This window comes from Sebastes umbrosus, chromosome 2 (assembly GCF_015220745.1).
Source record: "Sebastes umbrosus isolate fSebUmb1 chromosome 2, fSebUmb1.pri, whole genome shotgun sequence".
Taxonomy (NCBI): Eukaryota; Metazoa; Chordata; class Actinopteri; order Perciformes; family Sebastidae; genus Sebastes; species Sebastes umbrosus.
This window is the reverse complement of record NC_051270.1, coordinates 13,819,772-13,844,238: the sequence shown is the minus strand read 5'-3', so window position 1 is coordinate 13,844,238 and position 24,467 is coordinate 13,819,772. Positions and strand designations below refer to the sequence as shown.

General features: G+C 40.0%; 2 protein-coding genes across 10 annotated transcripts in view; both read right to left on the bottom strand.

Annotated features, from left to right (window-relative positions):
- Nucleotides 1-14,620, bottom strand: part of myo5aa (myosin VAa) — a 75,226-nt gene extending 60,606 nt beyond the window's left edge. For 5 of the 9 annotated variants that reach the window (XM_037757625.1, XM_037757631.1, XM_037757639.1 and 2 more), the window contains exon 1: nt 14,285-14,619. In XM_037757625.1, coding sequence (XP_037613553.1) covers nt 14,285-14,389 — 105 coding nt within the window. In that variant the 5' untranslated portion in view covers nt 14,390-14,619. Of the gene's footprint in view, nt 1-14,284 lie in introns of all 9 variants that reach the window. The other 4 variants (XM_037757604.1, XM_037757619.1, XM_037757612.1 and 1 more) reach the window with 2 other exon arrangements.
- Nucleotides 14,621-17,144: 2,524 nt separating this feature from the next.
- On the bottom strand, nt 17,145-23,125 carry arpp19a (cAMP-regulated phosphoprotein 19a). Its single transcript, XM_037757996.1, has 3 exons — nt 22,911-23,125; nt 20,150-20,272; nt 17,145-18,728 (listed from the first exon to the last, which is right to left on the bottom strand). The coding sequence occupies exons 1-3, from the start codon at nt 22,968-22,970 to the stop codon at nt 18,558-18,560; spliced, it is 354 nt and encodes a 117-aa protein (XP_037613924.1). The 5' UTR covers nt 22,971-23,125; the 3' UTR covers nt 17,145-18,557.
- Nucleotides 23,126-24,467: the final 1,342 nt, after the last annotated feature.

Sequence of the window (24,467 nt, the reverse complement as noted above, 5' to 3'; positions counted from 1 at the left end):
GCACACTTCCTGATCCTCATAATCAACCGCACACGCCTGTTTCACACGTCAGTAGGTGTCAAACACGATTATCCTGAATTAGTTAACGTTGCCAGTCTGCACATTTATTTTCTTTCTCTTCCTCTTGGACCAAAACACAATCTTGTGGACGGGACAAAAAGACAGACAGACAGGCAATATAATACAGCTGCAGAGGCTATGAATCATATTTATAGACCAACAATGTCTCCTGGGTTTAGAAAACAGAGGAGAGATGAAGGATGAGACTCAACCACTCAACCACACACACACACACAGACAGATATTTGTTTCAAGGACATAATGCAACACAATGAAACACAAGCTGGAAGAGAGGAACGTCTGAAAGCTGGAGGAGAAAAATGTGATGAGTCAGAGAGTAGCATCTCCGTCTGCCTCACAGAGGGATGGATGATGGTCGGGCTGGTGAGTTATGGGCGGCAGGCGGAGAGGAGAGAGGGTGACGAAAAAGGATCAAAGACGTCAGAGCATCTGTGATGTCAGAAATCACATGACTAAAGTGTCTCTGCATTGAGCTTGCCCAACATATGCCGCATGCATGAGTGTACAGTGTACACACACTGTCTATGAACTCGAGCTGCTAAATTGCTTTTTGTAAATCTGAAATTTCCTGTTTCCTTTAGCTCAGGGCAACGGGTGTGAGGGTCACATGCTCTCTATATGTGATGAACATGTGTTGCTTTTAAATAGAAGGGTTCAGAAGAAGATGCATACAAACAATGCAGCACCTTGTTCTGCCATCTGCATCCAATCAGTAGCAGATGCTCTCATTTGAAATGAATGGTGATATATTCAATGTATTCAGTGTGATCCCGCCCCGAGCATACGTTTAATTGCTTTTTTTTTAACTCCAGGAAAAGGCAGTGAAGATCCAGACAAGTGACGTCTGATTTGGTTGTTATGCTGAATTAAAGACTTCTATGGTTGAGGGATTCACAAGAGACAGATTAAAGACAAAGAAATTGTCAAAATGTAAGCATCAGTGGCAGAGATATCCTGACTAGGCCTGTCATGATAACTACATTTGTTGGACGATATATCGTCTCATAAATAATTGGGATAAACAAAATTATTGTCATTTTAAGACCATTTTTATGCCACTGATATAATAATATAATTAGGGCTGTTCCAATAACCGCAATATTGCAATACAATGCTATTGACAAGCCAACCGCAGGATATGGCAACTAACTGCCACAACCGCTATGTTCACGTTTTTTCTTTTTAATTCTTTGCAATGGGAGCACCTCGTATTGACACTATGCTACAAACGGCAGCAGCGTGGCGAGGCGCTCAGCGTCTATTCTGCGCTGTGCTTGATGTTTTTTCTGGTTGCAGAGAGTAGAAAAATGTTCAACTTTGGATAAAACGCTGTGCTCATCACTGTCACTTTTTACCCAGCCGGGGTCAAATAAGACAAAGACCAACCGTCACATGTCCAGTGGAGGAGAAATTAACACACATTTTTACATTCTGGGGATATTCAGTATCATAGCAACCAGACGCAACGAAAAAAAAAAAAAAACGCTGCACCTCGTTGCCCTTCTGTAAAGCTTATTTATATAGCAACAATAAAGCTTATTTATATAGCGCTAATATCAGGATAAATAAAGCAATTTGCAAAAAAAAAAGAACTGCAGGGGAAATACCTTCATTGTGACAGCCTCAATATAATAGCATAATAATGCAAGTACACCCTTTCAAAGAGCGACTTTTAAGTCTTAAAAATATTCAGAGAGTGGAATTGGAATCAAAAAACATATTCTAAATAAATAAAAAAATACAAATAAAACCACAAAACCAAAACAATAAATAAAATGGACTCTCGGGCTCTATTAACAAAAATGAGCAATGCCCAAGTCTTATAATGGTGACCCTGCTGTTTATTCTGGCATCATGTTGACTAAAATGTTGGTGACATTGTTATGTAAACAAACATGCATGTAAACACAACAGGCAATATCGAGGTCAGCAAAAATGATCGAGGTCATCTCCATATATCGTACGATAAATTGATAAATCTTAATATGGGTCAAGCTACAAAAACACTGGATCCGGCATTTCCCACGATGCAACTTGATAAGTCTTTTGTAAGAGCTCAAATTTAGTGTGAAACAGTGATACGATGGTATAATATTCTCTGTCAAAAAGCAGAATAATAGAACAAATACTTGATACCACTCGAATTACAACAATGCTATCAGATATCAGTGTAGTATTCAAGTCATAGGGGATTCCCACAGACAGCTGGTGTGCTATTCACTAATTCAATACAATAAACATGCATCATATGCCAGAAGGAATAACAGGAAATGGCAGATAACCCGGGCCGATCCACCTACAGTAGATTACATGGCTTGAAATCATTAAAGAGATTCATGAGATGGAAAGACGTTCCTACTAAGATTAAGAGATGATTTATGCATTGCAAGATGGACAAAATGGATAATGTATTTGTTGGAATAAGGAACATGCATGGTTTTTTTTATACCTTCCTTTTACTGTCTGCTTTGACAATCATGGAAAATCATATGCAAAGTGCAGTAAAGACCCCCTGTTGTTGCTGTTCTGTAAAAAGAGATCTAATAAAATCTAATGGTAAAAAAAAAATGAAAAACACATGCATCCGATGGATCATACTGGTGCTGATCTACTGATCTAGCAACACCAGTGCTCTACGTACTGTGTTTTCTGACACATCAAGTATTTAATGAAACAATTTCTTTTATTTCAAATGATTAACTTCTACACTTTCCCTCGCTGTGGCTGCCAGAAGGTCAGTTCACAGCAGGGAAAAGGCTGCTCTTTAAGGTACAAAGCTGGGCTGATGCTAATCCTGGTTTAACTGAGACAAAGGATCAGGACCTGATTAGGCTAATTCAACACTAACAACGTTAATCTTATTTCAGTCAACTACACCGAGATTTCATTACATTCACATATGGCTACAGGTTGCCACTGTACTGCTAACACGATGACAAAAGCTTCTACCTGTCTTAATTCTTGTCCTGAGCCACTGATAGAAACATAATTATGGGATGTGTTCACATTAATAAAGACACGAGATTAAACCCATTCCATACAAAACTGTGTGCCACAACATTGTAATCTCTTATTATGAAGAAAGGTGACCAGGAAGGCTGTTTTCAATGTTTAAAATAGTAAATTTCTGCAGATGCTGTGAAAGTCTTATTCATTTCAGCTGTAAATCTAACCCCCCTTTACTCTTGATTCTACTGCAACACCACTGCCAGAGGAAAACTGAGGTCTGGAGGTCGCAGAGATCGGGGCATTGGGAGAGTGTGTGTATACAGTATATGTGCAAGTGTGTGTGTTGGTGGTGTAGGGCTGTAACCAAGGGGCGGGCGGGCGGGGCATCCATGACAAGTGTTCACAAATCTGCACAAAGTCAACAGCAGATTAGAGGAGGACTTCACCTTGCTAATACTGAGCTCTGAGCTCTCACTCTGGGATTGGAGTCACCCTGGCCTGCGTTGACTCCTCTGAACCCTCCGACGGCTTTCTCCTGCTCACACTCACACTGCCAGGCCCTAAATGAACACCTATCAGACGATATATTTGCTTCCTTTGAGTCTATGCGGAGGTAGAAGGAAGTTACCGCTTTTATTGTTGTTGTCTGAGTAACGTGATGGCCGGCCGTGGCGAGCAGAAACCAGCAGATACGACAGAGCAGAAAACGGTGGAGGATCCGCGTGGATACGACCCGCACACCCTCACATTTTAAACCCAACGTGGTAAACACTACAGATACAGTAAAGTATGGAAACACTTTGGGATTCACACATTGCCAGGAAAAGCAGATCTAGGCATCACGGCTAAAGCTGCATGCTAACTCTGTCATGGACAGGAAATGTTATGGTATTGTGGTACCGTGCGATCTAGCCAGCCGCAACTCGCATCTCCGTGGTCAAATCAGTCGATGCTACAACTGTCGAGCACCCATATACTGACATTTATGTTATATGCATTCAAACGGCCCCGTTAGAGCCGGCCATGGATGTATAAAGAGAACGGAGCTGATGGGAGAGCCTGCGATGGACTTGGCGAAGTTAGCGGAAGTATACATGTGACTACGTTCGGTTTTCAAAATAAGGTGTTAACAAAGGGAACTGTATATACAAAATACATATATGCAAATAAAATTGATTGGATTATATTCACCAGAAGTATAAAACATTACATGTCCCTTATAAATTAAAAATAAAATACTAAATAATGCCTGACAATGACTGATATATTTGACTTCAGGACATCTCTGACTACATACATGCTGAATATCAAACATTCTTACTGTCAATTTAGATATTTTCCAAAATAAAAGTCCCTAGAAGTGTATGATTCAACTTTTTCCCAAGGTCTAGTGTTAAAAAAGTTAGCAAAAATTGCAATAAATCGTAATATCAAATCACAATACTTGTAGAATCGCAATACATATCGAATCGGAACCCAAGTATCGTGTCAGTATCAAATCGGGAGATAGGCGTATCGTCCCAGCCCTATCATCCACATAGCTTTTCCTCAAATAAAATGACACTCCTCTGCTCTGTTGTGAACTGGTCTTAGTGAAATAATTCTTTTAACTTTATAGAAGACTGAGAGGAATTAAGTGAAGGACGCATAATCATAAGAGTGAATCAAGTGGAAATAAATTAATAAACCTGAAAACCTTTTACAACACGGTCTGGCAGAGACTGTTTCCTAGACAGCTGCAGTGGTATGTAAAAGGGGTGTTTTGCTCACATATTCTCAGTAAAGCCGTCAATGGAGTCCCAGACTGCTGCAGAGGCCTCGTCACATGATGCCACTCATGTGAGGATCTGCTGTTTTTCTGCTCAGCTGGGCAGACGCAGCATGAAGTAAAGATACAGAGACCTCAGTGCTGCTGGAGAGTTTGGTTGGAAACAAACTATGCTAGTTTCTCTACACCCGATGGTTTTCCCTTTCTAGGATCAACTAGCCTGCCAATGTCCAGAGATTGCCAAAGATCAGGGTCTCTTACTAAGACGCTGTGACGATGCTCAGCCTCTAATCTCATTAGTTTAGTCAGAGCTGACTCCTGGAGTAGAGCAGTTCACTTCTGTGCGTTATGTCAGGGTAGGAGAATCAGTGCACAGCTGCACTATTGTCTTATGTTTACACCAGATAACGGGCCTGAATAGTCAATCGATTGGCCGTTCGCTAAGCCCCGCCCCCCGCTGCTACTCCATCAAGCCGTCAGAGTTACCAGAGTACTCACACTGTCATTAAATACACTCCCTGTATAAATCTTATCTATTTTTTGGAAAAAAAGAAAAAATGATTTCAGAGTGAAGCAGGCAGAAGGGTCTACAATTTGAGTCTGATTATATATCCAGGATGTCATACAGCAAAAACAGATTCAAAAGATAAAGATAGAAGCTAAAGCCTACAGATCACAGTGTAAAAGACAGAAGACAATGAAAATTAGGAACAACACTGTTCCAGTAAAGCTGGGTAGGTCTTTATTCATCGTTACAGAAATTAAAAAGTAAATTCAGTATACCTTCAGTAGCTTGGTTTGCAGAGTGCTTACCCTAGTTAATGATGTGCTAACGCACCCTGCTAATGTTAACTCACAGGTTTTTACGTAGAAACGTAACGCTTTAGAAATGTATCTCTCCTTCTAACCTCTCCGGCTAACGAGTATCGCTATTACACAACATTTAACCATGACGAGCTCGAAATCGACAAAACCAGCCTGAAAATGATAATGATAATCTGAAACGATTGCATGAGAGTCTACATGGAGCAGAGCCGTATAGTTGTCGTACCTTGGTCGAGGCTGGCCGATGCTACGCTATGATTGGCCAGTCTGCGTTCGAGGGGCGGGACTTTGCGAAGGGAATTAGGAAAAGATATACAAACATTAAAATGAAGAATAAGCCATGCTAAGGTAAACAGCGCTTCGGAGAAACGTTTTTCTTGGTTCTCTACAAATGCCCTCCCCTTGCTGCTACGTACAACATGCTAGAGAAAACAGGTAACATGTGGGGAAATGATTTATAAGGCTATAACAGGACACTAACATGCTGCTCGTTTATCATTCAATAGGAGAACATATTGCTTCCCCATCTAGTCAACTGAGTTGTGTGCTGGACTGTAAACCGAGATATGCAGCCATGTATTTACAAAATCTGGGACAAACTACATCCAGTGTTTTTGATAGGAAACAAAGATTTTACTGCTATTCAGATACCAAAACACCGCTCAGGCTAAAATCAGATTTGTTGCTTCTCTATTATGAGTTATTACCGCCCTGCTGATTTCATTGACATAACTTTTTTTTACTACAGAAGAAGGGTGTGTCAGGACCGGGGCTCCGTGTTGCACATTAAAGAGGCCAAATTTACCAAATTCAAGACCAGAACTTACAGATATCAGATATCACTTATCAAAGAACCTAAAAGCCAAAAAGACAAAGTAGGTTCTCCTTCAACAGCTTCATTTGATTCCAAGTCAATCTTCTTAAACAATTTCACAAGATACATCTACTTACTCAATGAATGGAGAGATGGGATGAAAATTGAAAGCTTAAAAGAAGCATGAACTTACTTCTACAAACATATACTCCAACTCCCGGTTCATCTTGTCTATTTATCAAGTCTCTAGCTCATGCTGCGAGTCTGCTGGTTTTCTGGATGCCTCCAGCCGTTCATACCACAAGACCAGACGCTAGCTGATCGAGCACTGAGCTCCAGAGCTCACTGGTGGATGAAACCTTCCCAGTGTGTCTGCAGACACAAGCAACGTTCACCGTAGTCCCTTGCAATTGTGACAAATGATTGGTTATCCCTGATGTCTGTAGAACATCCTGGTTTCCTTTCTCGATCACGAGTTGGGAGGCAGACAAAACTCTCAGTGAGTAAACAGGACTTTACCACAAACATGGCTCCAAACAACAACTGTCTGAGTCTTGTTCCTATACGCTGGATTGAAAATATCCTCTTATTTTACAGGAGGTGAAGCACATTAATTCAATTAAACAACATTAATCCAAATTGTAGTTACTAAACCTATATGTGTCTGTGTTGTCTAACAATAACGCATTTCATTTATTTTACGATACCAGTCTGAAATTGATGTTGAAATAAGCTGCTAAAGGTTTGTTCCCCAAATCGTTACAAGAACTAATTGCCGCACCGTCACACTGAACAGTCAGAATCACTATTTTAGCGATAAACATGCAGCTCTCCTCTGTGAATCTGCCCTTGGCGTGTTTGTCTGTGTTGGACAGCACCGCGCCGACTACATGCCAGAGCATATACAACATGACTAGCGCAATTACTTTAACCAGGTTATCTCAGTAATCTAATGCACATGCTCTCAAATAGAGCTGGGGAGAGAAAAATAAACCACATTAGATCATGTAAAATTTCGCCACCTGATGCAGTTCAGGCAAGATATGGCACATAAAAGTGTAACTGACCTCTTCCATGACATATTTAGAACTACTATGCTATAATATGAAATGTATACAGATATATGAACATCTGTACCAAATTTCATGGCACTCCATCCAAAGGTTGTGAGAAACCACAAATGTGAACTGCATGGTGGCGCTAGAAGAAAGGTTAATAAAACACAAAAGTAGGATTCATCCTCTGGGCATCATGGATATCTGTACCCAGTTTCATGGCAAACCATCCAATAGTTGTTGAGATATTTCAGTCTGGACCAGGGCTGGGCAATATTTTTTCTTGGGGGGGGCCACATGAGAAACACAGATTGTTGCCAGGGGGCCAAACAAATCCTAGTCTTTGAATACAGCGACATGTTTGTTGCAAACTACGCACACAGCTTTACCGCCAACCTCCGTGAAGAAATACTTAGCAGTCCGTGACTTATTATAGACGCGCCACCTTAGTAGGTGACGTTACTTCAAACATCACTCACGTCAATTTACGTCAATGTCAAGTGTGACAGGAAGAAGCACACTCACGATACAAGAGCATTTCAGAATAAAAGCTATTTTCTTTACTGTTTTTTTTTTAGCTTCGTAAGTAGAATTGTGTGTTTTGTCTGAGACATCCCGGGCCAGGCAGAATCATCACGAGGGCCGGTTCCGGCCCGCGGGCCATTTAATGCCCAGGTCTGGTCTGGACCAAAGTGGTGGACAGACCGACCAATCAACTGACATGACATGGAGCCACGCTGCTATCAAACATTAGGGATAGGGATATAAATTTACACTAAAGCACAGAAAAACACTGTTGCCCTGCTCTCTATGGGCTCAAACAATCAAGCATGCTGTGCTTTTAGAAACACCCTAATAAGTGATGTAACAGCAGATTTTTTTTTCCTCTCCATCAGCTGCTCATGACAACACTCGCTCCCTCACATCACTGAGTACCGTGTGGCCCATATGTGCAACATGCTGCAAAGTTTCAACCACAGAAATACAATTAGGAGTAGAAGGGACATTCCCATTCAAATGTTTATGTGTACCGTTGCTTTGGTGCTGCTCTGATTACTAAAAAATTATCCGAACAGCGGGTTGTTGACCAGCGGCAGCACCAGATCTAACTTGACTTGACTCAAATGACCACTTGAGGCTGGCCCCCATGTAAAAATGCCCAATTTTACAGCAGAAATCAACATGTTTACAGCCTGCTACAAAAAACGCTTTTGGTTTTGATAACTAATTTCCCCGTTCATGACAACTGTACGGGGGTGAATCTTTATAATCTCACCTGTTTAACTTATATTGAGGCTTAAAGTTAGGCATAATCAGACCGTTGCCACTTTGAGTGACAGGTGGGTGCCATAACAGGTCGCTAGCTGCTAGCTGTCTGCTCTGCTGCGTCACCTGGACAGCCTCAGCTCCACCATCGATCCACCGCTTTGACCATTTTTGGATTAGCTTGAGTTAGGCTGTGTCGTCACTGCCAAGATGGCGGCGGCTCTGAGCTTCACAATGGCTCTTCAGAAACCTATGGAGCACCAACAATGTGATGCACTTTTCTTGTGATTCAGAGGTAGCAGAGGTCTATCTTTCCTTTGCTGCCAGAATTTCAAGTGTGGAACAGCTTACTGGCAGTTTAGCCTTTTGCCAGTTTGACAAATGAATAATGGCGCATGTGTACCGGTAGCATGTGTGTGTGTACGTGAATTGAAGAGGCAAAGACTAACTATGCAGTTTGTCACATGCTGTTTCATCACAGAGGTCTGTAGAGTGATGTGATCCTGAAAGCACCACACAGTGCAATGAATATACAGTACATACAGTGTATGAATGATTCCTGCTTTATGAAAAACTGTATATTATATTGTTTTCCTGATCTGTTAACCCAACAATCTTAATGTAATGAAGGTAATTCTTTTGCAATATAATCACTTCATTTAAAAGTGCCTGTATTGTAATACAGAATGATTACAGTAATGTACTTAACCTATAATTCCCACCCCTCCTCTCTCCATTGTCTCCTCAAGTAGCAGTACAGTAATAAAACAGCTTTTTCTGGCACTCTCTTTTAAATAACAGATCCAAATGCCTCAGTGCTCCATACAGTAAGTAGACTACCTCTTCTTGTGTTTCCTTGTCCTGATCCTTCCTTACCGTGCCTGATCAGTGGGCAACAAAAGAAAAACCATGATCTTGAACATGAAAACCCAGAAATGAGTTAGCATTTTAGCACTTTTGGTTCCCTCATCTGGAAGTCAATGAGCTTTTTGAATGGGTTTTTGGTTATATGCCTGAAATAAGGTCTATGGTTAACACAAGCTGAAGAGATTTTAACATTTTGTTCTACGATATAAAATACGTCAGTAAATATCCCACTCATGAATTTTGAAGCCCTTATGTATCCTAAAAAAGGCAGTTGCTAACAAGTGGCTAAATGAGACTACTAAACACCATCACGCCGACTCGTTCACCTTTACAGCCTCGTTGTGTATACTCGCGTTTATGCTACCGTTGTTTAGTTCATTTATAGACTAACGTTTAGCTTTTTACTTCTGGTGATTGCATTTACACTTGAAAAATCATAAAAGTGGTATTCAATTATGAAGATTATCTTGCTGAACAAAACATGCAAGTATCATAAACGTGTGTTTGCCACAGAGTTTATTTTCTGCAATAATCTAAAACCCAATGGAACAATCCCATTGGCTTTTTGTCGAGGGAACCAAGGCGATGCTAACTTCCTGGTTGGCCTACAAAAATACGTCATTCCTGAAGCACACTATGAGACTCATATAAATATACATACCGATCAGCCATAACATTAAGACCCCTGAGGTGAAGTGAATAACATTGATTATCTTGTTACAATCGCACCTGGCAGTGGATGGGATATATTAGGCAGCAAGTGAACATTTTGAACTTTATGTTGGAAGCAGAAAAAATGGGCAAGCGTTAAGGATGTGAGCGACTTTGACAAGGGACAAATTGTGATGGCTAGACGACTGGGTCAGAGCATCTCCAAAACTGCAGCTCTTGTGGGAGCCAATCCCAGCTAACATTGGACAGGTCGCCAGACTATCACAGGGCTGACACATAGAGACAGACAACCATTCAGGCTCACGTTCACACCTACGGTCAATTTAGAGTCAAGCCGAGTCTAGTAATTCTAAAAATAAAGTATCTGCATTTGTCGGGGTACAGCAAAACACTCCTTCTAATGCAGTATGTATTTTTGAAACCTTGGGCTGTGCATTGAATAGCCTTTCCATCTGTGAGTCATCTAATGGAGCACTGCCTCACTTTCATTTCCATGACAATATCCTCCTTCTCTTCCATCTCTGCTTTTTACACAGCACTGTTTCATTCACATTCATTATTTGATCCTGATTCGTTGCTGATGGAACAGACTGAATCAATCTAATTAAACAATGCAGATTTTTTTTATTGGCGATTAATGATTACAACTGTAGCTTCGTCCTTCTCCTCCAATCTACAAAATCTGCCCTCACCTCTGACTCACCTCTCTTTATACTGGCGGTCGGGTCAGACGGGAGCCAAACATAGATTGGAGCAGAATCTGATGCTATCTGTGTATTTATTTGTGTGTGTGTGTGTGTGTGTGTGTATGTGCGTGTGTGTGTGTGTGTGTGTGTGCGTGTATGTGTGTGTGGACACTTTGTGTGTGTGTGTGGGTGTGTCTGTGTCTGTGCGTGTGTGTTTGTGTATGTTAACCAAGCAGCTCAGACCCGCTCAATAAGCTTCTATAAGGCTGACTCATACGCACAAAGGGCAGAGTGTTTTCCACCCCTGTGTTGGAAAAGTAAATCACAGAGGGTTCGGACTTCTGAAACAGACGGGACCATTCAAAGCAGAAACTAACTTTGTGTTTCTCAGCCACACGGACATGTACATCCAAATTTGACCCTATTCCTTTACAATTAAAACCATTTAACACCCAACCAGATTATTATGGAATAACGCCAAATCCTGCTGGCAGAGGAAACTAATTGCCAAAATCTACTTGCATTTCATTGATGACTGGTTGTAATTTCTCACCTAAGTGCTATTTAGCCAAACCCAACCCATGAGAGTGAAAGCACAGAGTAGGCAGCAACCTTTAAATGTTTTGAATTTATAATGCAGACATCATACTGTATGTCAGACCGTCATTTTCTATGTGGTTTTCATTCATTTAAAGCCACCATGACCATTAGAAAGACACATTTTCTGTAGCAAAACTCTAACTTGTTTGCTGGGAGGATATCCTGAAAATTGAAAGGCATTTTGAAGGACACTGAATGACGTGTGACTAGGACATTTAATATAGAAAAAAAGCACGACCAACCTGCTAGCCTTGCACACAGCTATAAACAAACTTATTTTACCTATGCATGAACAGGTTGTACCCTAACCTAAAAAATTAGACCTTCCGCAACTTTCTGGGTTTCCTCTGTCAGTCTGAGGTCTGCTTTTAATGTGAAGATTGCGGGCCGTTTTTTCCGGGAAAATCCAACGGATGTGACGTCATGTATGCTCACGAGTGCCTTTCCTCTCTTCAGCTCTGCCACAGGGATAACAGTATGCAACCATAGCTAACGTTTGGTTAGAAATGGAGTCCGCTGCGGCAATAAACAACCAGCCCTCACCACAACTCAGACTCCAACACAAACTCCACAGAAGCAAAAGCGGACCCCAAGCTGGCAAAATTCCTATTGGACAGGTAAGCTAACATTACTGCCAAGCATGTGAAATATATAATGATATTGTGTTTTTAGCTGTCAGTCACGTTCAGTCTTGTGTGTGTCGCCTCACTGTTTTTGACCGATGCTCGTCTACATAGCACGAGCAACAGGACGCTGACTGTCGTTGACTTAAACCTGCAGTAGGCAATGTTTTTGGCGTCATTGGGCAAAAATTCCATAATAACCTTTCAGCATATTGTAATTCAAGTGTTCTGAGAGATAGCTGGACTACTGCACCTCATTATGGGCTCTGTTTTCAGGCTTTAAACAATCTAGCCCCTGACGGGAGACTTTGGCCAATCACAGGTCATTTCAGAGAGAGAGAGCATTCCTATTGGCTGTGCTCTGGCTGGTGGGCGATGCTTGGTATTTCTTCAACTGATCTCAACGTGGCTGCCGGGTCACAAACTTTCTCATTTTACAGCTAAACAGTACACTACAAGGCTCCAGCTCGGCTCTGATTGGTTGTTTTCCTCTGTTCTGTGAAATCTTACAGATTTCATCAGGAGCACCGGAGGACACTGGAGGACACAGAGACACATCATTTCGTCTCATGCACTACTGTCAGGATATAGTGACCGTTTTATAAAAATAACTTTTTTTAAAATCATATTTGCTCCAATCTCGCCTACCGCTGCTTTAATAGTTCGGTCTATAACATGTCAGAAAATATTGTTTTAAAAAAAAAAAAAAGCCAACAGTCCAAAACTGAAAAATACTGAATTTACTAATTAAGATGATTAAGAAAATCAGCAAATATTCACATTTAAGAAGCTGGAGCCGACTGGAAACAGTGAAGTATTGCTTTGCTTTGAAAAATGACGGTCAATTTTATGTCAATCAATTAATAGATTAATCGAACAGTTTCAGCACTAAATGAAACAAGATGCCTTTTTGTTTGCATCTCTCCTTAACGATCAGAGGTCAGTATCAGCCACAGAACAGCACCCCAAGGAGCCAACAGCAGGGAGATCATTTGCTGACACAAGAGTTCAAATCTGTGTCATCTGGTCCAAAGACTCCGTCCACTTTGTCTATAAGCTCCTCTAATATGCACTTAAGACAACAGAGGCGGGAAAACACTTCCATCAGCATGAAAGTAGAGCGGTGCAAATTACAAATACACTGCAGTGCTGCTGTTTAGTACAGATATAAAAAAGAATTTCAACAACAATCGTCATCACAAAACACTGTCACGTTTCCTCCTCACCACCACCTTCATCTTCTTATTCTTATTATTCAAGCTGAACACACCAGCTGTTATAGTGGTGGGGGGGGATGGGTGACTCATCTCCTTCTCCCTCACACACACACACACACACACACTTTATTGTACTGGTTTTCCAATCACAGAAAATACAGCAGCAGCACTTATGACCTTGTGAGTCCTCCTCCAGCAGCAGCAGCAGTAGTGTCATATTCTCTCCAGTGAGCATCCTGGGGCTGTATATAGTGAGGCTTTCAGGGCCTCTACTAGTCTCAACATCCGGGGATGCTAAAGGATGCTACACTGTCCGGATGCGGCGCTCATCGCAGCATCTTTAGTGGTACCCAAACCTGCAAGGACTCAGCTCACACCATCATGAGAACTGGGTCATAATAAACCTGAGACATAATAATAATAAAACAGCTAATATAAATGTGAATGCACAGGGTTGAACTAGTAAATATTATGGTTGAAAAACAATAAAAAAAAAACACCAGATCTGCCTCCATCATGGCTGGCACCGCCTTTGCATCATCCCATATAGCCTCCAGTGGGGGGATGATGTACAATATATATATAAAGGCCCCAGGAGGAGGAGGGTAAATATATAGTTTAGGTGATAAATGACACTAAAACATACATTAATAAAGCTGATTTTGCAGGATGCATGAAAAAGGACGACTGCATCTGTCTTTTTTTGTCAGCTGCACCCATTTCACTGACTAATACCTAGCTAATGTTATATTTAAAAGGTGCTGTCAGAGCAGCATGTTCTCTCTGTGGTTTAAAACATCCTGTTCAGCAGACATGCTCTCATGCAACTATATATACATATAGAAATGCACTTGTTTTTACCTTTGTATACAGCTCCGACGCTGCCATGGCGGTGTCTCTGTCCTCTCTCACGCTATGTCCTTTCGCTCCAGTCTGGGCTAAACCTCCGGCAGCATGAAGACTCATCGTTGTGTTTGTGTCTCATGTAGCGGAGGAGGAGGAGGAGGAGGAGGAAATCCTTTTGTTGTTGCTGCAGAGAGGAGCTCAACTCAAGGGTAAGATGTGTCTCTTATCGCCATGATAACCTGGAGGAGCATTGAGGCTGCTGAGGTTTCTGTAGCTCACTTTGCATTCTGGGTACAATGGATGAAATGATTCAGCCAAACAGTAGTGCTGCTGCTGCTGCTGCTGCTGCTGCTGCCGCGTGGAGCACTGCGCCTCCAGCTGGTCACCAGGTGAAAATACACCAACAAAAAATATTACTGCTTTATTTTTGTTCTTACGCCAAACAATGTAGTTCCTGAAAAAAAAAAAAATCATTTTTAATTTTTTTTAAGGGCTCCCAGAATCATCTTTACTAATCAATTTATATTTTTTCTAGGGGCAATATTTCAGTTTTAATAATAATAATAATAATAATAATTGTTATTGTTATTATTATTATTATTATAATAATAATTATTGTTTTTATTATTGTAATTATTATTATTATTATTATAATAATAATAATAATAATAATAATAATAATAATGAATGAATGACTTTATTTCGAACATAAAAAATAAATAAAAACAAATACAAAATAATAACAAACAAAACAAGAGTAATAGTGTTCCGAAAAGGAGTAGGTAGAAGTAAACCTTATATTTCCCTACCCCTTTCTCACTTCTCCTCTAATAACTCATATAAGATAAGATAAGATAAGATATTCCTTTATTAGTCCCACAGTGGGGGAATTTGCAGTGTACAGCAGCAAAGGGGATAGTGCAAAAAACAAGATGCATCAGCTAACACAGTAAAAAAAAGAGCTAAACAAAGTGAAACAAAATATGAACCATTTAAATAGAAGGAAGTATAAAAATAGGAGCAGTATATACAGTATTGGCAATAAACATATCATAGAATGATAATATAATATAATATATAAACTATCCCTATTTTTATGTTTTTTCCATTTTATTTTACATGTATGTACAATATGTGCACATGCTGGGATATCAGTATATAAGGAATTTACTTAAATTAAGTGTACTTAATTTATTATATTTGTAATTTGAAAAACTTTAAGCAAAAAAAGGAAAGCAATAATCAATGCATGACTCACAAAAAAAGTGGTATTTCTTGTGGCATGTAACAACTGAATGGGTAAAATTCAGGAACACCTTTCATACTGCTCCCTCTGATGGTCACGAGTTGAAAATACACCAACAAAAAACACGAGTTCTTTTATTCTTACGCCAAACAGGGTAGTTCCTAAAAAAAACAAAAAAATAAATACATTTCATTTTACTTTAGCAACATGGCTTCAATATGAATCGAATTATTTAATTGTAAATATACTGTGTTTTATCTGGCTGTCTTTCATGACTACAAACTCCACCCTCTCGTAAATAAATAAAATGATCGAACTGTAATTTGTGAGGGCCCTCAGCTGTGGACCCCCAGAATCATCTTTATCAATCAATTTCTATTTATTCTAGGGACATAATAATAATAATAATAATAATAATAAATCATTCATTCATTCATTAATATATGTACATGCTGGAATATCAGTATATAAGGAATTGATGTACTTAATGTATTATATATGTATGATGTGTCACTGATCCATTCTGTTAGAAGAGAAAGAAACATTAAACCAAAAAATAAGAATATAGAAAAAAGCATTCCCTTTAATTCAGCAAAGTTTTTGCAATAATAAATAAATAACTAAAAAAGAAGCAAAAGAAGCAATAATCAGTCCATGAATCACCAAAATGTTATTTCTTGTGGCAAGGTAACAACTGAATGGGTAAAATGCAGGAACACCTTGCAGTATAATGCAACAACAATGTGCTTGTAAAAGGATGCTTATGATCAAATTATAATCAATTATTATCAAAAGAGATTCAACAGTAATTTCCGACATTTTATTTTGTTGGTGCAACTATCGGGGTTTAGTTATAAAGGGAAAATATAAAACCTAAAGTTTAAACTCCTTTAGTCTTGTGTCATTGACTGTGGTGCTGGATCGCCTCTGACTGGAGTTCAGATGATTTTTGTGCCCCCTTTTGTTGACATCTATATTACTGATGGCCACAAAACTGCCTAATTTACCACATAATGAAACAAAAAATGAAAGTCTGACAAACTGTAAGGGAAAGTTTGTCCTAAAGCCAGTTTTCAAAACATGAGAAAAAAAGACAAAGATGAAGACAAACAGGCAGTTTTCTTCATCAAAGTAAATTTTGGACGTTAATATGATAAAACTGTTTTGTGGCCAAATGTGTGCATTGATTAAATAATTGAGAGCACCTTAATAGGGCTACAACAATTACAATTATTTTCATTGTTGATTAATCTGTTAATTATTTGCTTGATTAATCGATTAGTTGTTTGGTTTATAAAATGTCAGAAAATGTTGAAAAATGTTGATCAGTGTTTCCCAAAGCCCAAGATGACGTCCTCAAATGTCGTGTTTTGTCCACAACTCAAAGATATTCAGTTTACTGTCTTAGAGGAGTAAAGAAACCAGAAAATATTCACATTTAAGAAGCTGAAATCCGAATTTTTACATAGTTGTTTCTTAAAAAATGACTCAACCCGATTAATCGATTATCAAAATAGTTGGCGATTAATCTAATAGTTGACAACTAATTGATTAGTCATTGCAGCTCTACACCTTAAACATAAAATACGTCCTAAACATCAAAAAGTCCACATAACACACACACGGCAATTAAACATTTGTGCAAAACTATTTTATTTACAAAACAAAATGGCACAAAATGACAGCAGGGCAGCCATATACATGCACAGCTCAGACGGATGTTGTGCTAGCTTCGATTTACTGCGTCGCAGGTAAACTTCATCCAGTCAATAAAGACCCTGGAAAAGCACTATACAGGGCCAGGGACATTTTTAAGATAAAAACTACTTCAACTTATGAGTATAGAAGGGTTTTTCTCAAGTCTGAACACAATTCATGACATCATTTGTTCCCATTGCCAAGAGCTGCTCCCAGTACATGTTTTCCCATAAATTGAGTCTACTCACACAGCATACAGGACACAAAGACTGATCCCTACTGACAGAAATTTAGCTTTTAGGTCCCATGTACTCCTGTACCTCGTCTTCTAGCATGGTGATGTTCCATTCATGACAACTTGTAGCCAGGAATATTGACCTAAGGAGAAGACTGTCATCATCTGACTGAGATGGATGGCACACCACTAATACAGTGCAAACTTTCAATAACATAGCAGTTCAAACTGAAGCAACATCTCCTCCTCTTTCACTCCTCAAAGTTGTCTTGAATGCATTATCTACATGCCACCCAGTGCTGATACGCCGCACCTGAGCTTCCTGTGTAAATGTCTGTGTTCAGCGCACCTTGATGAATTAAAATAAAGCTCAGTGAGGTTTGCCTTTGGGAGCCCTGCGTCACACATGCAGTTCCATACCACACTCTGGCCTTCACTGTTTAGTACAGCTTCCTCCCATGATTCACAATCAAAAGTGTTAACAAAACTGAGCTTGGCCTCTGCTCTGGATTACTATATTCAGTAAATCGAAAGCATATTGACAGCATGATTTAGAATAAGGACATACAGTGAATGATACAAATCTGATGTAAAATGTTTCTAAAAGGCTGACATCTGCCCCTGTGCCACACAAAAGGAAATATATTTATATGTATATACACACACACACTTCCAAGCTAAGTGATCCTGATGTTCACACTAAAGCCCTCTAACCATACAAGACTCAGATTCAGTCAGTAAACACCGTGGTATCAGTCATTCTGAGGCGTTATAACCCGCTCATCACACTCACACTTGGACTTCCCGTCATTCAGTGTATCTTACATTAATGTAAAGAGAAAATAAAAAGTACCGAGGGAAAAACAACAAGGATAGGAGGCAGTAGAGGCAGGGCCAGATGGGGTGGAAACAGAAATAAACAGGATTTGAAGGTATCGACTAGCCAGTTCTCCGGGTGCTAGGTGTGGGTTCCTGTTGGGTGGGGAGAAGGCAGAGGAAGGGGAGAGATACTGTGAGGGGTGGGAGAGGAAATGTTACAGCTCTGAGACTTGAGCGGAGAAGGTTAGGGCTGGGAGGTTACTGCAGGGGCTGTCGAGGCTGTGTGTGCATCAGCCTGCCAGTTTACTGGCCACCAGGGAAGGTTTCCTCTGGGGCAGGTCCTGGGGGGTTGGGATGTGGTCCCCTGTGATCTCGGTCTTCTCTGGCGCAGCTGTCGGCAACTGCTTGTTCTTTATCTTGGCTTTAGCCATGTTGTAGTCGCCAGAGTCAAAGTACTTTTGCTGTGGAGAGACACAAGATTCAAATTTTAAAGTGTGATCTATGAAGAATGAACTGTTACATTGCATTGTATCAGTATGCAACATATACAGGTTTGCTGATTTTGATAGAATAAAAGTACTTATCTTAACTCCGTGTTTAAAGACTTACTCGCTTATTTTAAGTAGATGGTAAAGAGAGCAAATGCCACGAATTGTGATCTTTTTTAAGGGTACCTTGTGAAGTTTTTGACCACTGGTAGCGCTATGGAACAGCGTTATTATGAGTGGGTCCTCGTTTTGTCTGTATCGTACACGCACACGCATAAGCATGTTGGCGACGGGATGCATCATTTTCCCATTTTGTTCTGTGTTATTCTGCTGATTAACGGTTGGTGGAGGTAACTCACCAACAAATGTAGAAATGCACCAACAAAGACAGTGAAGAAGAAGACTGCTAGTCAGTAAACATGGATAACAACACTTTGCAAATGTTTTACAAGGGAGGCAATAGGGGTGTCACGATTTTGACCATCGAAATCAAAAGCAGTATCGACAATTCTCCCAGTATGTTTGCTGGTATTATTACTTGATAAATGAATTGTTGTTTGTCACAACGGTGCACTAATGTCCATGTTTAACCAACCATCATCAACCAGAATCACAATATTATATGTAAGGGATAATGTAAAGCAAGCCGGTCATTGTTTTGAAATAAACCCTGACAGGGCGATGCAACATGATTTATTTCACAAAAATGACCCGCTAGCTGTACATTATCCCGCTTATTACACAGCTACTTACTTAAGAAATCAATAATTTGATACAAAAATGGTCCGCCAGAGTCCGACATCAGAACTGCATCCATAGCAACGGTCTGTTATACATAGCAACGGTCTGCTATGAAGAAATAACAGACCGTAGTGTGCAGTGATTGACCAATCGGAATCAAGTATTCAACAAAGCCGTGTAATAACTCATGGTAAAATATATGGAGACACTGTTACTATACACCAATCTATATGAGTCGCATAGCTAGCAGAAACTAACACAGTCTAGGTAAACATCCCTGCAATAAATCCTACCTTCATGAAAGCTTTAATGTTCAGGCTTTGTTGAAACTGTTAAGAGGTGTTGATTCAATTTTATAGTCATTGTGGAGACTGCAGTTTGTGGTGTTTTTCTATTTTGTATTGTGTTACACTGAAGGGTATTTCATAAATTTGTATTGTTCTCATTGATGTAATTAGTATGCTGTAGAAAACTCCAGCAAGTGAACCTTGATTTAATATTAACTAGTCGAACAGCATTAGTTTAGGTACCATATAAACTAGCAACTGACTGAGTGCAAGTGCAACATTACTAACACAAATTAGCAGTGGTTGTAGAGACTATACCTGAGGGAACTCTGAATGTTCTGCAGACAAACACAAGAGATAACTCACCCCCTTCTGGAGGCGTTTGCGAAGCAGGTCAGAGCCCCCGGGTTTATTTGCTAGATTTGGGTATCTGGACTTCAGTTTAGCCTCCTCTGACTTCTCAGGACTGATCACCTTGTCCTGAACATCCTGAAAAAAAGCAGAAGCATTAGGCATCGAAATAATGGGGAAACATGTTGCTCAAAACCCACAGCAAGCACAACAACAGATTATACAATCAGCAGGTGCCTCCAGGCTCCAACTGAAATATTTGTCAGCTGATGGCATTGCGATATAGAGATAATCTGGCTCCATGTTAGACCTTTTGACTACTAACGTATACAAACGTTTACTAAAACATTTCTGGATAAGACCTATGGTTAACTGCCTATTTCTAACAAAGCCGGTTACGAGAAGCACAGAAGCAGTTAAATATTCACCTAATGTTAGCCTACCAAATAAACAAGATAAAAGGAAATACTGGCAAGCAGGGTCAGAAATTAACCTTTTTCCTCACCTGCCACTGTGGCAGGTCACTAAACATTTCTACCGGCCACTCATTTTTTTTGTCTGCCACTTCTGAAATATAAGTAGAAAGCTTTAAAATTGTAAACACTGAGTCAGTGGTACCAGACAGTAGAATTATTGAATATATCATGTAACCTTAATGCATGACTATATTTGGTAACACTTCATTTTACAGGTCTGCAAATTTCATGGTAATTAGGTGATAATTAGCAAGTAACCTATTTGACATTTCTTTGGTATTAGTGCCAAATTACCCAAATATTTACTTCCAAAACCAAAACTAATAGAAGGCACTTCTATTCAGCACAAATCTCACCATTGTGTGACTTATTGTCTACACAAATGTTTAAAGACATTTCAAAGAAGTTATTTGCTAATTATCATCTATTTACCAGCAGACATGGAAATAATGCATATCAATTCACTTTGTATTCTTTTCCTGGAAATGTATTAAATAAATGACAAGCTATTGGGAAATAGCGGAATATAATTATTAAATCATGTTTATAGTTAAGTTATTTTCAATACATTTTGAGGTAGACATAATTAGAAAATAAAAACAAGCTAAAAACAAAAGCTAGGATAGAAGCTAAAATATAGTATAACACACAAGAGTAAAAGCTCTAGTGCAGTATAAGATCATTATCTGGTTTAATAAAAGGCAACAGCAAACAGGAAAGTTTTAAGCTTTGATTTAAAAGAACTAGAGTTGGAGTTGGTCCTGCAGGTTTCTGGGAGCTTGTTCCAAATATTTGGTGCATAAAAACTGAATGCTGCTTCTGCATGTTTAGTTCTGACTCTGGGGACACTAAGCAGATGACCTGAGAGGTCTGGATGGTTCATAACATAACAGAAGACCAGAAATGTATTTTGGCCCCTAAACCATTTAGTGCTTTATAAACCAGCAGGATTATTTTTAAATCAATTCTCTGAGAGAGACAGGGAGCCAGTGTAGAGACCTCAGATAGATAGATAGATAGATAGATAGTAACTTTATTGATCCCGAGGGAAATTCAAGTTTCCAGCATCACAGTTCCATAGTGCAAAACATGTTAGTATAAAGGCTGTAAAGAAGTTAGTAGTGCAAAGTACAAAGAATAAAACAAATATACCAGATATAAAAATACAAGGAGATGAAGAAAACTGTTAAAACTGAATATATTGCAGGATAACAGCTGTGATACAGGACTATTAAAAAAAGTGAATATAGTGCAGAAGAGACTGTTAAAAGTGAGTATAGTACATTATTATTATCTAGTGTCTTATTTATCCCAAAGATTGTGGGGGAATTTGACTAAAGGATGTTGTGTGCTACTGTCGATGTCCTGGTTTCCTTTTCAAATAAACTTTTTTAAAAGGAATTTCCCTAAATTGAGAAATGTCATAAGTGATCTGGCTATAATCAGATATTCTTACCTGTATTTCATGGTCACAGGTCTTCAAAAATGTGTGACATTACCTCCTTTTCAGTCTCTCAAAAGTTATTATAATAATAATAATACATTAATTTATATAGATAGATAGATTCAAGTTTCCAGCATCACAGTTCCATAGTGCAAAACATAGTAAAAAGGCAGTAAAAAAGTTAGTAGTGCAAAGTACAACAAAATATACCAGATATAAAAATACAAGGAGATGAAGAAAACTGTTAAAACTGAATATAGTGCAGAATAACAGCTGTGATACAGGACTATTAAAAAATGAAAATAGTGCAGAAGAGACTGTTAAAAGTGAATATAGTGCAGAAGAGACTGTTAAAAGTGAATATAGTGCAGAAGAGACTGTTAAAACTGAATATAGTGCAGCAGGGTAACTCCAGTAGCTCAGTCTGAAGTGCACTGTGTGCATTATTATCTGTCCTGCAGACTGTCCTCCCTAGAGAGGTGATCCACTTTCTAAAGTGTTATAGAAGATAACGTGACTGTAACTAGGCTTGGAGCCAGAGAGCTAACTCACATGAGCAGCTGAGAGATAACTGTCTCACAGTGTGTCTGAATGTCATGACAGTTAGCTTGGCGAGTTAGCATTAAGCTAGCTCTGACATCCAACCATCCGAAACATCCATCCGCTCTGTTAGCGACAGAAACGGTAACGCGATGTCGTTATGATAGTTTGACACGTGACATAAGGGCTTAGCAGCTGTCTTCGGTTAATATGTCAACAATAAGACGAATAGAAGCTAACGGTAAGCTATAACCGTTAGCTACAGCTAACAAAGCTAACAGCTAGCTGAGGCTGCTAACACAGTCACCATAGTTACCTTGCTGTCGTCTACTGGTGTCTCCTCCGCAGTCTGTGTTTCCTCGTTATCCCCCGACATGTCTGTGTTGTGGTGATCTCAGAGATTGAGAGATTGCTCACTAGTTGAACCCACAGATCCCCTCTAACCTGCTCTATAACCCTGCTCTCTCTGCTCTATAACCCTGCTCTCTCTGCTCTCTCTGCTCTGACTCTACGGACCCATACGAGTTACTGATGTGTTGCTAAGAACGAGCCGGTTCAAAGAGCCGGCTCTTTTAAGTGAACGATAAGAGCCGGCTCCCGTCCGAGAGCCGTTTTTTTCTTTTTTTTTTTCTTTCTTCCTTTAAAGGGACTGTTTGTAAGATTCATAAATGCGTGTTAACAGCGACACCTGTGGCCGTTAAGTCAACGAAAGTCAGCGTCAGGCTCGCGCTTGTGCTCGCTCTAATGAACGAGCATCGCTCAAAACAGTGAGGCGACACACGTCAGCTAAAACCACAATATCCTTCTATATTTCACCTGCTTGGCAGTAATGTTAGCTGACCAGACGAAGGTCTCTCCATGAGTCAATGCTGGCTTTTCCTGCTCAGCCTCAGAGGCTGAGCAGGAAAAGCGGGTCGGTGCCGGGGCTGAGCAGGAAGAGAAACGTTGCCGTCTCCGACCGGTTGCCGCTGATAACGTTTCTCGCTGCGGAGCCCCGTCACTTCACAAGACACGGAAAACCTCTGTTAGTCTGGAGGAGCTGCAGCATTTATTTCTGCACAAACGTCCACTGTACATTCACTAGATATTCTCAGAGCTAAACTAACTCTTCTGTGGGTAGTGAGCGCGTGTTCACGTCTAGAGGTGGAGCGAGACAGCGAGAACGCGCGCTGTCTGAGTGAAGGCAGGCAGGCAGGCAGTGGAGGAGAGGCTCTCACATATGCGAGCGCGCATGTGTCCCGTCCTGGTACATTTATACGCTTAAAAAGTTACAAACAGTCCCTTTAATGGTACGTGTCCACAGGCTCCGTGCTTTCCACGCTCCCCATTCATTGTCTATGTAAGCAGCCGCGCAATGCATTCTGGTAGCATGGCGTCGCGATTCGAGAAACGGACCGTCACGACGCCCGCTCCTCATTTGCATAAAGTTGAGGGCTAGTCTACTTTATGCAAATTACGGGGCGTCCGACGCGCCTCGCCGCCTCTCGAAACTCCTGAGAAATCTTTTAAAATAAACGTCATCGATCCAAAATAAAGACAGATTTAGCAAACTGCGTGGCTTATTTCTCGCCTTAAATGTTTTCAGAAACACATTTCGGTGAACTATTTTCGTGAAATAAGAGAAGAAAGTTTCCAAACGAGCCTCCATACTGGTTCCAGTTTGAAAGCTGGGAGCAGTAGTCCACGGATGGAAAGCGTTCGTCCAATCAGGTGGGGACAGCCTTGTGTCTAGTGACATGCCCACCAGGAGTGCGGTGCGCGAATAGCAGACAAGATGAGTGACAGTTGGAAACGAAGCAGCATGTCAAAGTATGGTATTCTGGAAATTATAAGGTTTCGTATAATTAAATTTAATAGTTTAAGTGATATATAT